Genomic DNA, 15,543 nt, shown 5'->3' with positions numbered 1-15,543 from the left:
ATTACAAAAGGCAACACTACTTGGATCCTATGTCAATAAATTAGGACATACTAGATTCTTGGGAAGGATTTGACATGTATGAAGGCCAACACCAGCTAAAGAACTGGCAGGTGTGATTTCACATCATTGTGTGTAGTAATAATAATAAAGATACCTAATTATTTCCCCCTTGACCAACCGATTTCAAATTACTGTCAGCTCTCAACCATGAACTTTGCTAAGGCCCACATTCGAATACTCCTGTTTAAAACGGTATAGCTTTATCCACCCAAAGCAAATTTAAATATTGTAGAATTATAAGGGTGATAAAATGTCATCTTTCTTGATGTTGACCCCTTACTATTATGGTTGGTCTGCTTGGCCTCCAAGAAAAAAAAAGAGGGCCTTGTCTGAGCAACGCTACAGACTTACCCACCCCAATATCCATCCCCGCCAATGAGAGCCCTTGTGTTGTTTCCATACGGCAGACACCCACAGCCGTTTCCTCCCCTTCGGCTTTGACAGAACGGCCTTCGAGGCATACAAAGACATCTTTCTGTCTTGGAGGGGAGAAGGCCGCGGAGCAGCAGCTATAGGGAACAAAAGAGGAAGGCGTCTGCCTCCTGCTGCTCTCTGCTTCCTCGTCTGGTGGTGTTGGGGGGGGGGTGCAGGCTACAAAGGGGGCCGGGGACTTGTGGGGCGAGCTTTCTCCAAGCCGAATAAAAGAGGGCCGCTCGGGAAAGAGTCAGAAAGTGTGTAAATCCACTCATCCAGCATTTAAGGCCTTGTTCGGGTTGCCCTCCTACTTGGATCACCCGGCATCTCAGAGACCAGCCATAGGAAGATGCCTCATGTCAGCGCCTCAGTGCTGCTGCGGGCCTAAGTTCCCGAGAGGCAGCAGAGCAGATTCGGAGGCGGGAGGGGGAGGGGAGAGCCGTCTTCCCGTCCACCTTCCCGGCCTCTTCTCTCCCCCCCTCCTCCCCACCAAGAAACACACCCCTTTTCCTCTTATCCCGAAACCTCCTGGCTCGCACACCCCGAACCAGCCGGCGAGGATGAAGGGGCTGAGGAAGAGCAGACAAGGGATGCGCTGCCAGTCCCCGTCAGATACGATGCAAAGAGAAGGAAGGCGGGAGAAGTGGCGGCACCGACGACGGCGGCGACAACTCCCTCCTCCCTTTCTTATTCCCGGCGGCCGTCCCTCATTCACTCCCTCACTCACCCGTCCATCGCCGAACAGGACAAAGCGCTGGCGACCAGGGCAGGGAGCCGCGCAGCTAGCGAGTAAAGAGAGGGAGCGAGAAAATGGCGGCCGGGCCCCAACGGAAAACACCGAAGGTTGCCGAGCTCTATTAGGTTCTGCTCCCCATCAAATCGGCGAGCTCTTTTGTTCTCAATGGGCATGCGCGAGGTGGCTCGGGCATGCTCAGTCCACAAGACTGAGGGATTTTTTTTGCCCTCAAAAGATTAGGAAGGTGTAAAGACTAGGGAAATGGGATGTGCATACACCGGGAAAGGGGGAGGGCAAGACGGTCCTGGGTTCTGCGTTTTGGCCTTGAGACTATTGATTGAGGCAAAGGTACTATTTATTCAGGATCTGCTTCCGAGTTATATTTATTTACATAGGAAGATGCTTTTCAGAGTAGCTCATTTTGATCTGAGAAACCTTTCATACCTACACTGGGCCTGTTTTTTTCTTTGATGTAGTAAATATTGAGTAAATATCTACTGTATTTTGCACCTTTTGCTAGGCTCACACCGCATCTTCAGTCAAACATACAATTTCTTATTTGTGAATAGCATATTTGTGACTCAAGCTGGTAAGATTTTTGCAGTATTACTCAGACTCTATACTAAATAAAAGTTTTTAAAACCATGGGAATTATTTTAAGGCAGGAGATAATCATGATGACTGCACTTCTATATGCCTTCCCATCCAATTTTTACAGGTATTTCAAACTCCATTATATACCAATTACTCCAAAATTAAATATTTAATTTTATTAATATACTCTAAGCCATAACCACCACTTCTAGGGCAAATTTGATGACCTGAGTGGTAAAGAGGCTAGGAGCAAGTGGAACTCTAACCCAGTTAGAGTTTTAAATATATTCGGTATTGTTTCTCCTACCCGGAATTTTATTTTGGGGTTGATTATGCAAGATCATAATCCGCAAGTACAGACAAGCAGTAACTTGAGTCCTAGTTACCATTACAGGTAGTCCTCGACTTAGAACAGTTCGCTTATTGACAGATCAAAATTACAACAGCCTGGAAAAAAGTGACATGACCGTTTTTCACACTTATGACGGTTGCAACATCCTCATGGTCAGGTGATTTACATTCCGATGCTTGACAACCGACTCACATTTATGATGGTTGCAGTGTCCCAGGGTCATGTGACCACCTTTTGCAACATTCTGATAAGCAAAGTCAATGTGGAAGCCAGATTCATTTACCGTGTTTCCTTGAAAATAAGACCCGGTCCTTTTTTTTTTTTTTGCCTCCAAAAGAGGCACCCGGTCTTATTTGGGGGGGGGTCTTTTCCACTCACCACGTGGCCGCAGCGGCCCTGACAGCCCCACCCAGCCAGCCCACTTCTGTGGCTGAAGGAGCAGCTTCATTCTGCAGCTGAGAATGAAGCTGCTCCTTCGGCTGCAGAAGAAGTGGGCCGGCGAAGCAAGTGTCGATTCATGGGAGCCCAGTTGCAATGGTAATCTCCACTCCTGCCCTAGCTTGATTTTCAGGCATGCACCTCACCCCAAAACTAAGGCTTATTTTTGGAGTGCAGTTTATATTAGGCCCACTCCCAAAAATCAAGCTAGGGCTTAATTTTGGGGTAGGCCTTACTTTCAGGGAAACACGGTAACAACCAAGTTACTAATTTAACAACTGAAGTGACTCACTTAACAAATGTGGCAAGAAAAGTCATAAATTGGGGCAAAACTCACTTAACAAATTTCTCATTTAGCAACATAAATGTTGGGCTCCATTGTGGTCGTACGTTGAGGGCTATCTGTATTCTGTAAATGTTTACATGTTGCTACAGATAGTTCTTGACTTGCAACCACAATTGAAGCCAAAATTTCCATTGCTGAGCAAGACAGTTGTTAAGTGAATTTTGCCCAATTTCACAACTTGTTCCAGTGAGGTGAATCACTGTAGATGTTAAGTTAGTAACACGGTCCTTAAGTGAATGTGGCTTCCTCATTGATTTTGCTCATCAGAAAATAACATTATGTGATCAAATGACCCTGGCATGAATAAATGCCAGTTGCTAAGCATCAGAATTTTGATCACATGATCACAGCGATGCTGCAATGGTTGTATGAAAAACAGTCATAAGTCACTCTTTCAATGCTGTTGTAACTTTGAATGGTCATTAATGAAGGGCTATAAATCAAGAACTATTCGTATTTGTATGATGGATGGATGGATGGATGGATGGATGGATAGATAGATAGATAGATAGATAGATAGATAGATAGATGATTGATGATAGATACTGTAGATAGACAGATAACCTTTATTGTCACATATTAAAAATGAAATTTAGTTGCTTGCTCTCAAACTGTATATAACATAACATACATAACACACATTTAAACATACTGTATACAACATATGTATAGACCTACACCCTTAAATATAAGTAACATATAAATATTAATCATTGTCCATCTTAAATACATAACAGAAGGAGGAAGCTTTAGAGTTCACACGGTTAATACTGTATGGAACAAAACTGTGACTGAATCTGAATGTTCTGCTTCCGGTACCATGGAGCCTTCTCCCAGAAGGTAACAAAGAAAACAGGTCATGAAGAGGATGTGTAGTATCCCAGACAAGCTTGCAGATTGTTTTTAATTTTAACTTGGATGTTTCAGGGAACCAATTTTCATTGGCTCTCTTTTTATTGATCCATTGTCAGTTACTATTGGGGGCCACAAGGAAGCAATGAGCTGACTCTTGCACAAAGCCATGGATTGCTTCATGGTAATTTGTTTTAACAGCATAATTGGCTGGGCTGATCCAAAATCCTGAACTATAAGCAAGAATTAGTTTCATGCATCACACGTAAGCCAAAAGCAAACAAGATACACCCAAACACTTTGTGACCTGGTTCCAGAAGTCATCCAAGATTATATAAACAAATCAGAAAACCTATGTACAAACATAGTATACAAACCAGCAAGGTAGAAGACTACCATTTTATATGTATTGGTTCATTTTGTTAGAGGTTCTGTTGATACTATGGTTTATTTGTACAACAACATCTTTAGGCTTCTTTTCATAGTTCACAAATGTGGATTCGCACATTGTGCTAAGTAATATTTGCTCAATGAGACAGTTTATAACTCATAATAACTAATGTATTAAAACAGAATAAACCACATTATAACTTTAGTAAGTTCCAATCATATGCATATCTGCTGTATGTTGGCAAGTAAAATGGAGACAAAAATGATGTGTGCAATCTACAGAATTGTGCATTGAGTCCTTTTAGAATGTAGGAATGTAGGAAAAATTGTTGATACAGAAAGAAAAATACGTAAAAATCCAAAGGAATCAGCGGAAGGGAAGAGGTTGCTATTTTTGTAAAAAAAAATAAAAAAAAAATCAACCTTCACTATTTTTATAAATGACTCAAGGCGTCAAACGTATCTAATACTCTTTCCTCCTCCTCTTTTCCTCACAACAACAACCCTGTGAAACGTGTTGGGTTGAGACAGACTGATTGGCCCAAGGTCACCCAGCTGGCTTTCATGCCTAAGGAAGAACTAGAACTCAGAGACCCTTGCTTTCTAGCCTGGTGCCTTAACCATTAGAGCAAGCTGGCTTAATATGCAGTTTATATGAAGTAAAATTAGCTTTGCTAATATTACAACATATTTTGGTTGGCAATCCTTCTACGCTTACCTATGAATACAGATATAAAATTTCCAGGAATTTGGAAGCCACGAAGAAAAATATTATTTGAGGGGAAAACTGGATTTCAAAGGGAAAATGGAATATACACAATTATTTTTTAGCATCATTAATACATAATTACTATGCTGTCTAATTAGTAAATTTCTAATTCTTTGTCCCTTATTTTATCATTTGCATGTGTCTGAAAAACCAAAGGTCTGCAACTATTGAGACAACTTTCCCTATTTTTTTACACGTTCATTTGATCTGGAATGAATATTTTCAAATACAAGCCAATTTCTTTCAGTTTTGTTTGTTTTAAAAAGGAACTACCAGGAACTATTTGAACCAATTTTTTTCCCCAGTTGTTCAGAAAAAGCAAAAAATAACAGAAAAAGGATTTTGACACTATAATCCCCGCCCCCCAGGTTAGGCCTTCACATTTCTAGCCAGGAGTAAGTTTCCCTGAGTTAAATGGCATTTCTGAGCAAAGATGATGTGAAAAAGGTTTTTAGAATAGAGGAAAAAAAATTACCATGTAGAAACAATTATTACTCCTTCCCTCCCTTTCTATAATCAGATGTTCTGATTGCTATTCAGTTTTGAATCTCTGGCCTCCTGCAGCTTTTAGAATTAACACTGTCCCAGGAATGGCTGCCAAAGAAGACAGCTTGGATTTTCTTTATCCAGCACATGATGTTGATGTCCCTTGCCATTTTTTTCTGGTCCTGATGGCAGATGCAAAAGGCATTGGGAAAGAATAGGTATTAGAATGAAATGCTGCCAAGAAAACTGCTTGGATATGTCCATGTAACCATTAAGAGTCAACTTTACTTAAGGGAGTTTTTACCTTTTAAATAGGGAATGAAAAATTCAGAATTAATGGTTTTTAAGGGTAACTAAAAATAAGAGTTGGATTCACACCTTGACAAAGCTACAATCTGTTACAATATTTTGTAGATTCAACAAGGGACTGGCTTCTCATCACACACAGTTAAATGGGAATAAACCAGGACTGACTTTATTTGCCTAGCCTACTCAGCCGCAAGAGACAATTGTTGAGTTCATACACCACATCAAAAATAAACCGCATTATGACTTAGCGAGAAGTGTGAATCCAGCTAATAGCTGTTGAAATTGCTTCATGTTTGACAGCTAAAGCTCTGCCCGATTCCTTACTTTGAAATACAATCCTGTCAATTCCTCTGCCCATGTGGGCATGACAGATACTTTTACTCACTGAAATGATTCATTGGAGATCACGGGAAGAAATTCTGACCCAGTGAAAAGAAGCCAGTCTGGAGGGAAAGGGGTGTGTGAAGAGAGGTTGCAACAAGCATGTTATGTCTGTCTTTGCATGATACTCTTAATCGTAGATAACTTAATGATGGTTTACTTGGCCCCACTGCCTGAATTTATGCAATTCACTGAACCATAAACTGTCCCCACACGCTGGATTTATACAGGCTGCTGGGTTGAAATGTGCTCAGCTGGTTTATGGATCATGCAAACACACTCAATGAAGATATAACACACTTAACCAGGGGGAAATTACATACCAAAAGATTGGCAACCAGATCACCTAGCCAAATGGAGGACAATCTGTTTTGTAGAGTGCAGCCATTTTAATTAACAGCCCACCGGCTTTTCAGAACTTGCCTGGCTGTTTCTGTTTTTTAAAAGGGAACAGTTCAAACTGGGTTTTAAAAAAAAAAAAGTGGCCCAAACTGTGGTGACGGAGGAGGTGAAGTCACCATTGCCCATATAGAGCAGGGGTTTTCAAACCTGGCTCTTTTATGACTTGTGGACTGTTGTGTCCTGAGCCTGCAGGAGCAGGCTTGGGACGTTGCAAGGGTCCCGGGCAATTGCAGAAGTTGCCCGGGACCAGACTGAGTGGTGCCAGCTCTGTGCGCATGCGCAGGGTGCGAAAAGTGCTTAGAAAAAGTATTTCTTCTGTCCGGGTCTCTGGGTTGTTAAGAGAGCCTGCGTGTCTCATAGAGTGCCAGATTGGAAAGCTGTTACCAATAAAAGTACTGTTGCTTTGAAGATGAGCCTTCGGACCTCTTTATTGCTCTCAGGACTTAACACTGGCGACGAGGATGGGATGATTTACGAGCTGAAGAGAGGCAAGCTCTAATTACCCACAAAGAAGTCCTGAAGAGGGGAAGTCGGCGTTGGAATCAGCGTCTCAAGCCTGCCAGTACAGCGTCACTGGAGGGTGAGCTCAGCTGAAAGACCCTTTCCCCCCCCACTAGGAAGAGTAGAGGAGTGAGAGGGAAGACTGTAACTACAGAATGGCGAAGATTGGTCGCATTTCTGAGTTTGATATTTCCCATCCAGAAAAATGGGACTCTTATGTTGCAAGGGTGGAGAATTATTTTAGGGTGAACCAGATAAGGGAAGATGGCTTGAAGGCTGCAACACTGTTGTGTGTCTGTGGTCAGGAAGCATTTGAAATAGCAGAAAACCTGGTGGCCCCTGTACCTCTGGAGGCAGTCACGTTTACTGACTTGAAGAAATTACTAAAGGAACATTTTCAGCCCAAATTGTCTGTGATTGCATGGAGACATATGTTTGAGCAAAGGGACCAGAGGGCAGGTGAATCTGCTGAAGACTTTATTGCAGCTTTAAGGAGAGCAGCCAAGCCATGTGAGTTCAAGGTTCTGGAAGAGAGGCTGCGAGATCACTTCGTTTGTGGTTTAAGGAACAGAGATTTGCAGCAGAAGATTTTTGCCAGAGAGGATGTCACTTTCCAAGATGTACTGAGACAGGTGACAGCTGAAGAAGCAGCAGGAGGAGTTGTGAAGTCTCTACGGCCCACCAGGAGCATTCCTGAGACAGCTACGTCCATCAGGAGGACATCAAAGAAGGATCAGACACGGATCCTGAAGAAGAGGTGAATAGATTTTACCAGCCAACGGGAAGGAAGCAGAAGGAGCGTCAGGACAAGGTCACTGCAGCCATCAAATGCTTCAGGTGCGGAGGAAGCCACAAGAGAGCTGAGTGCAGGTTCTGTTCCGCCATATGCAGAATGTGTGGAAAGCGAGGCCACATTGCAGCCATCTGTTTGAGTCAACAGAAGGTACAACTTCAGGAAGAATTGTGTCTGAAAGGTACCAGGGTCCCCAGCCAAAATAGGGTGGGTTTCTGCGCATTGCGCAGGAGTATTTTGAGGACAGGCACACATAAGCCCTTAAAGAAAAAACTGTCCCTTAAAGTAAGGTTGCAAGGGATTCCTATAGCTATGGATTTGGACACTGGGTCCGCTCTCTCTATTATTTCTAGCAATACATTTAGGAAGATTTGCAACAGCAGTGGCCTTCGAGCCAAATTAAGATCCATCCAACATAATACTTACAGACTTTCAGAATTCTAAAGTGTGTGTTAAGGGGGAGGCCCCCCTTAATGTACAGCACAAGGATTTTGAAGGTCTTCTAGACGTGTCGGTTGTGTGTGGAGGGGGAACGCACGAGCCTTATTGGACTCAATTGGTTCGATGCCCTGGGAATCCAGGTCACGGGGCTGCACAATTTGCAAACGCCGAGCCTAGCAGAAGTCTGCAGGGAGTTTGCAGATGTGTCCGGTCCAGAGCTTGGATCCTTCAAGGGGCCTCCAGTCTTGCTACGGTTAGGCCCAACCATCATGCCCATCAGGGTTAAGCCAAGGAGGGTTCCTTTCACCCTCAAGGCCAGGATAGATGCTGAACTGGACAAATTGCTCCAGCAAGGCATTTTAGAACCTGTAGATTCAAGCCCATGGGAAACCCCCATAATAACGCCTCTAAAGGCTAATGGGGATATACGTATATGTGCAGATTACAAGTGCACACTAAATAAGGCACTACAACAGCATGCTTATCCAGTGCCTGTGGTAAGTCACATTCTGACCTCCCTTAAGGGGGGGCCACATCTTTGCAAAGCTTGACCTGGCACAGGCCTATCAACAACTGCCTGTTGATGATGCAGCTGGACAGAGGGGCATTCAAAGTCAAGAGACTGCAATTTGAGGTAAAAGTACCTCCTGGCATATTCCAAAGTGTCATGGAAAGCACACTTCGAGGTATTCCTGGGGTCTGCCCATACTTTGATGATGTCCTCGTTGCTGGGGAGTCAGCACAAAATTTAGCTGAGAGATTAAGGGCTGTATTGCTCCGTTTCAGAAGAGCAGGCCTTAAACTTAAAAAGGAAAAATGCAAGATAGGAGTCAATTCTACTGACTTTTTAGGATTCAAAATAGATGCTCAGGGAATTCACCTCACTGAAGATAAATTGCATGCCATACAAAAGGCCCCAAGCCCTAAATCCAAGGGTGAACTACAAGCTTTCCTAGGCCTCTTAAATTTTTATCATGCTTTCCTACCTCACAAGGCTGCTGTGGCAGAGCCATTACACAGGCTCTTGGACAAGCAGGCTCATTGGCAGCGGACTAAGGTCCATGACAAAAGCTTCAAGGAGGTTAAGGCCTTGCTCACGTCTAATGCTGTTTTAGCTCATTTCAATGAGCAACTGCCTGTTTGCATCGCCTGCGATGTATCTCCTTACGGGGTGGGAGCTGTACTTAGCCATCTGAAGGCTGATGGCACACAGGTCCCTGTGGCCTATTACTCAAGGACTCTGTCTTCTGCAGAGCGGAATTACGCTCAGATTGACAGAGAGGCTTTGGCCATAGTGGCCGGCATTAAGAAATTTCATGATTTCTTATATGGCTGCAAATTTACGGTCTATACTGACCATAAGCCACTTCTGGGGTTGTTTACTACTAACAAACAGACCCCACATATCATTTGTCCTTGCATGCTGAGATGGTCCATTTTCCTGTCAGCATATGACTTTACATTAATTCAGAAATCTGGAAAAGAGATGGGCCATGCGGATGGCCTGAGTAGATTGCCCTTGCAGCAATTGGAGCCTGCTCCAGCAGTTAATATTCTGTCTATCCAGGAATTGCCTGAGTGTCCCCTCAATGCTAGGGATGTGGCTACAGAAACGACCACTGATCGCACACTCACACGTGTGTTGTCATAGGTGTTGTCAGAGTGGCCTGACCGGTACCCTGATACTGAGTTTCAAAGCTTCTGGAAAAAGAAGCATGAGTTTTCCACTTTCAAAGGTTGCCTGTTATAGGGTAGCAGGGTAGTGATCCCGACCTCACTGAGGTCTAGAATCTTGTCCTCTCTGCATGAGGGACATCCAGGTATTGTCAAGATGAAAGCGCTTGCGCGCAGCCATCTTTGGTGGCCGGGTCTCGATAAAGCTTCGAGGCCCGGGTACACTGGTGCCTAGCGTGTCAACAATCTCTCCCTGAAATGCCTCAGGCCCCAGTACACAGTTGGGAGGAAACTCAGTTCCCATGGTCTAGGGTGCATATAGATTATGCTGGGCCCTTTCAGGGGCAATTCTTCCTCATTGTTGTTGACAGCCATTCCAAATGGCTAGAGGTTGTTCCTGTTTCCTCCACCACTACTGCCAGGATCATCCAGGTGTTGAGAGGCATTTTTGCATCACACAGCCTTCCAGATGTGCTGGTTTCAGACAATGGTCCCCAATTTACTTCTTCTGAGTTCCAGGCTTTCCTGCAAGCCAACATGATCCGGCATGCAACTTCGGCTCCTTTCCACCCGTCCTCCAACAGAATGGCTGAGAAAATGGTGCGCACTACCAAAGATGCCCTCAAGAAACTGACTTACGGTAACTGGCATCACAGGTTAGCAGATTTCCTTCTTGCACACCGCACCACACCATGCACTGTCACGGGGAAAAGCCCTGCTTAGCTCTGTTGGGGTCGCCGCCTCATCACTAAGCTGGACAGGTTGCAACCACGGGCACCTAGGAGACTCCAAGTGGGTGATCCGGTCTGGGCACGTAACTATGGGCCTGGTCATCTCTGGGTCACAGCTGTGGTCTGCAAGACCTCTGGGCCATTGTCGTACGAAGTCACTCTGGGAGACGGCCGTGTCATTTGCAGGCACATAGATCAGCTGCATTGGAGATTGGACTCTCACCTTTCTGCTCCTGACTCTGCTCTGGGGGGGAGGGGGAGGATAATATACAGTACCGGAATTCAAGGGACGGGGTTACCCCACTCACCCACAATTACTCCAGACAGGGAGTCACACCGGGGGTATCCACATTATTCACTTATGCCAGATAACATTCCAGACAGGGACACTGACCAGGGGTATCCTAACAACGCACAAAGGGACAGTGAACAGGAATTCCAGCAAGGGCGAGAGTACGATCCCGCAACTGCTCCCAGAAGGAGGTCCACAGGAAAGGGGATGGCCAGGGAGGCGACTCCTGACTCTGGCATCTCAGACACAGGTGGGAAAGCTCCAGAGCACTGGGGTAACTCCACTATCCAGACCCAGCATCGGCTGGCCTTGGGTCCGAGGGACAGTGCTCCCAAGGAAGGTCCATTTTGGACCTGGGGACTACCACCCCTCCAAGATATGCTGGCTTGGATGTAGAGGGTCCGGCCAGCCAGCTGAGGGGCAGGTCGACCGGGTACATGGGGCAACCAAGTCCTGGCCTGCTGAGCCTGGTAGGCGAGCAGGCAGGCCAGGCAACAGCTCCTGGGGCATCTATGGTTGTAGGGCAGGAATGTCCGGGCTCACCTGGCCCAGCACCCTCACCAGGTCCGAGAAGGTCACAACGGACCAAACACCCACCCATAAACCTGAGGGAATATGTTAACCTGCAGTCCAGTTTACGGGGGTCTAAGTAGGGGGGCCAAACAAAAAGGGGCCTCCTAGGTATTGTTATTATTTTTTGGTTTCAGATACGTTTATTTCCAAAATGATACAGGGCACCATGCCCAAACTCAACATCAGAGAGTCCACATTCCCTGCATTTGAGTGATGGAATGTGTGACACGATCACAGAAAATATTGTGTAAGAAAGGTTAGAGTGTGTTCCCTCTAGGGGGAGGGATGTTGTCTCCTGAGCCTGCAGGAACAGGCTCGGGGCATTGTAAGGGTCCCGGGCAATTGCAGAAGTTGCCCGGGAGCAGACTGAGTGGCGCCGGCTCTGCGCACATGCGCAGGGTACGAAAAGTGCTCGGAAAAAGTATCTCTTCTGTCCGGGTCTCTGGGTTGTTAAGAGAGCCTGTGTGCCTCATAGAGTGCCAGATTGGAAAGCTGTTACCAATAAAAGTACTGTTGCTTTTAAGATGAGCCTTCGGACCTCTTTATTGCTCTCAGGACTTAACAGGACTTCAACTCCCAGAATTCCTCAGCCAGGCACACTGGCTGAGGAATTCTGGGAGTTGAAGTCCACAAGTCATAAAAGGGCCAAGTTTGAAGACTCCTGATATAGAGGTTCAACATTGATTATAAAATAGAACAGAAAAAGAGCATGTCTGGTTAAATCCAGAATCCCATCTTTATCTAGAAATTGAAAGGCTAAATATATTTCATGCTACCAAATTATAAACTTTTTTCTTGGTTATAAAGAAAGTGAAGGATATCCTATGATAAAGTTAGTAGCTCCTCCTACTGACCTGTTAACATGGGATTTGCTGAATAGCTAAAACTACATTACCCTTAAGCCATCTCTTAAGGAGACAGCGCTTAACCCAATAAATGCCAAACATTCTAACATACAAACCCATCTCATTCTAACAAACAGACCTATCTGATTGGTCCAGAACAGGGACTAAGTTTGGACTCAGTATGTTTAAAACAATAACCTTGTATGTCACATTATGCAACAAAGTAGATATTTAATTGGTTGATTGACTATGCAGTACTGACAGGATTGGAAGTAAAGGGCTATCCCCATATGGGCTCAGAATTGAGATCTGTTCTGTTTTCCTTGGTTTAGTTTATTTAGCTTTCTAACAGTGCAAATAGGAATTTCTTCCAGCTGCGTAAATGAATCTAGATACAAAGTGTGATTTCTACATATATTTACTAGATAAGAGTCAGGGCAGCATTAAGCCAGCTCAATTAAAGTTCTAATGTGTTGTTCAAATTCTAACCACGTTTTCTACAAGCATTACAGTACCCTTTGGTTAACTTACCTTACTGCAGTGTACTGGGTAGTTGTTGGTTGATTAGGCATGCCTGTGATCTGGGGCTGTGGTTTGATTGCCTGGGGCTGCCTGTAGGTGTTTTGCTCTCAGAGGCTCGGGAGAGTTAACAATAATTCTTATAAAAGGTTGGAGAGAGCAGCGCCAAGCTTGTGACTCCAGAGTCTTTTCTTTGTTAGGTGGAAATGACACAATATTTTCTATGAAATATATCCAAAGAACCTGTTGTTAAAGGAAAAGCAAACCCTTCGCTGAGATAAACTAGCAAGCCATTACTTTAAAAGGAGTGCAGTAGCAAATGCTGTAAATCAGCGTTTCTCAACTTTGGCAATTCTGAGATGAAGGGAGCCCAACTTTCAGAATTCCCCAGCCAGCAATTGAATTGCCCAGGCTGAGAAACTACTGTAGATGAAGAATTTATTACTAAAACGGGGGTAGCCGGTCTCTTGCATGGGGCTCATACCAAAAACGGAATAGTAAAATCATACCAGTGCAATTGGATGGTGGTTTTCCTTTCACAGTTAACATAGCAGCTTGAATTTGAGGAGCATTTTAATATTGCTAAAACAAAGCCACTAGGAATATAGTTAAAAAAATTACTGGCAAAAAGATTGTATAGAAATCTGTCAGTGTAAAGTACAGTGATCAGAAACATATTTTGGAAACAGGTAAGCAACACTTGAGCAAAGCTTTGGTAAAAAAGTATTAGGAAAAACCGTCACGCCCAAGTTTCATAAAATATGTTCAGCTCCATATGCTACAGTGTATGCAAAAACTGAACTGGTGGGAAGCTAAGGGCAAACCCTGTGGTTCTCCTAGTTAAAATTCTGGTATGGTCAGGATCTGTAGTGCTTTAAAAGTTACCATTCATCCACTATTACATGCCAAGCAATACTACTTGCTGAAATTGAAAGGCATTTTTGCTAACCTCACTGGAGAGCAACATTTCAGCAAAATAAATCTAAAAAGGCTTTCTCTACTCTTGGAAATGGAGGAAGATTTCAGAGTGTTTCTCAACATAAATACAATTAAATTTATAAACTTGTTTGTAGCATCTGCATCAGCACTTTGATAAGGTGTATCTGTTAAATCAGCACCAATCTACAGACCGTGCTGTAAAACTAGTGCATCATGGGATGGATTTTCAACTTTTTTCAGGCCATTAAATCTGTTAGTTTAAAAAAGAAATCTCACAACTCTGATCAAGAGGCAGAACTTTAGTGATAGAGGGGGTTGGACTAGATGACCTCCAAGGCCCCTTCCAACGTTATTATTATTATTATTATGGATCATCGCAGTCAGCCAGATGTTCAGACTGGACTTGGCATTTTCTCTACCTATCGAGTCCTTACCAAGGACCTGAGATAGGTAGATGTGGATGTTTGATGTTATTACAGATATCGTCGCAGGATGGAGGCGGTTCCTAGTAAGGCCACCTTTTGCAATTGACTAATGGCAAATTTGTCAATGCTAATGGTGTTCATTGACAAATTCGCCATTAGTCAATTGCAAAAGGAGGCCTTACTAGGAACCGCCTCCATCCTGCGACGATATCTGTAATAACATCAATCATCATCATCGTTGTCGTCATTCTTGTTTTTGCTGTTATTATTATTATTGTAAACTTCTTTTGTTTGTTTTTGGTTCCTCAGAGAACCTCACCACATTCTCACAGAACCCTTAGAGGTACAATGGAACTATTATGAGTTTTTTAAAATCTAGTACTACATATCGTGTTAATACTACTTACACCCAAGGCATACCAAGGGGTAAGAGAAAATTCAGAAAGCTGTGAAGACTCTACAGCCCCAGCATTTGCAGCAAGTATTCTTTTTATGCTCTTTCATTTATTATATTAGATTTCTGCAAAATTGAACCACCATGCAACATCCCCTGAACACTACACTGGGGAGGACTTAGCGACAGACAAATAATGTGAACACATTTTCATGTAGCAAAGAAAATGATGAAGTGATGAAATGTGTGCTAGTGTAAGTTTATAACTTGGAACTTCAAGCCGCTTTAGAGTCTCCTCACCAGCCATTAAAAAAAAAAAACATTACTGTAATCTGCAGTCCTATAAGCACCTAACAAGGAGAAAGCACAAAAAGATTTATTTAAATTTAAAGTTCTTAGGATTGGTGTGCTAGAGAACAGCAGTGGGTTTGAATTCAAAATCCTGATTCCTAAGTATAGATATATTTTTATTTGATTTCTATCCTGCCTTATCTGGAGCTCTTTCAGTTAAAGTTCAGGTCAGGTTATGGAACAGAGATAGTATTGATTGCACTCTTAGATGACCTCTGACAGGAGCAGGATGGAGGCTGTGTGACCGTCCTTGATTTTTTTGACTTCTCAGCACCATCTCCCTCTGGATTACTGCAATGCACTCTACATTGGGCTGCCCTTGAAAAAGCATTCAAAGGTTTCAACTACCACAGAGTGCAAGTGCCCACACATGTCATCACAATGCCCTAAGCATTGGCCTGTTCCTTTTCTTATTCTTCCTGTGCCACTTCTGCCTGGAATAACCATGTTTCAATCCATATCCAGATCAAAGCAGCCTTATTTCATTCTTATAGGGCCAAAGGATTCCAAACACGTTTCCATTCAACTACAGAACA

The 15,543-nt window shown here is 43.7% G+C and overlaps 1 protein-coding gene across 4 annotated transcripts in view; it reads right to left on the bottom strand.

The window, feature by feature from the left end:
- Positions 1–1,367, bottom strand: part of PTBP2 (polypyrimidine tract binding protein 2) — a 77,487-nt gene extending 76,120 nt beyond the window's left edge. For 2 of the 4 annotated variants that reach the window (XM_039339796.1, XM_039339798.1), the window contains exon 1: positions 1,202–1,367. In XM_039339796.1, coding sequence (XP_039195730.1) covers positions 1,202–1,209 — 8 coding nt within the window. In that variant the 5' untranslated portion in view covers positions 1,210–1,367. The remainder of the gene's footprint in view (positions 1–1,201) is intronic. The other 2 variants (XM_039339797.1, XM_039339799.1) reach the window with 1 other exon arrangement.
- Positions 1,368–15,543: the final 14,176 nt, after the last annotated feature.

The sequence above is a fragment of the Crotalus tigris genome, unplaced genomic scaffold, assembly GCF_016545835.1.
Source record: "Crotalus tigris isolate CLP2741 ecotype Arizona unplaced genomic scaffold, ASM1654583v1 scf7180000017739.2905288, whole genome shotgun sequence".
Taxonomy (NCBI): Eukaryota; Metazoa; Chordata; class Lepidosauria; order Squamata; family Viperidae; genus Crotalus; species Crotalus tigris.
Note: the sequence above shows the minus strand (reverse complement) of the source record. Positions and strands in the feature narration are given on the sequence as shown.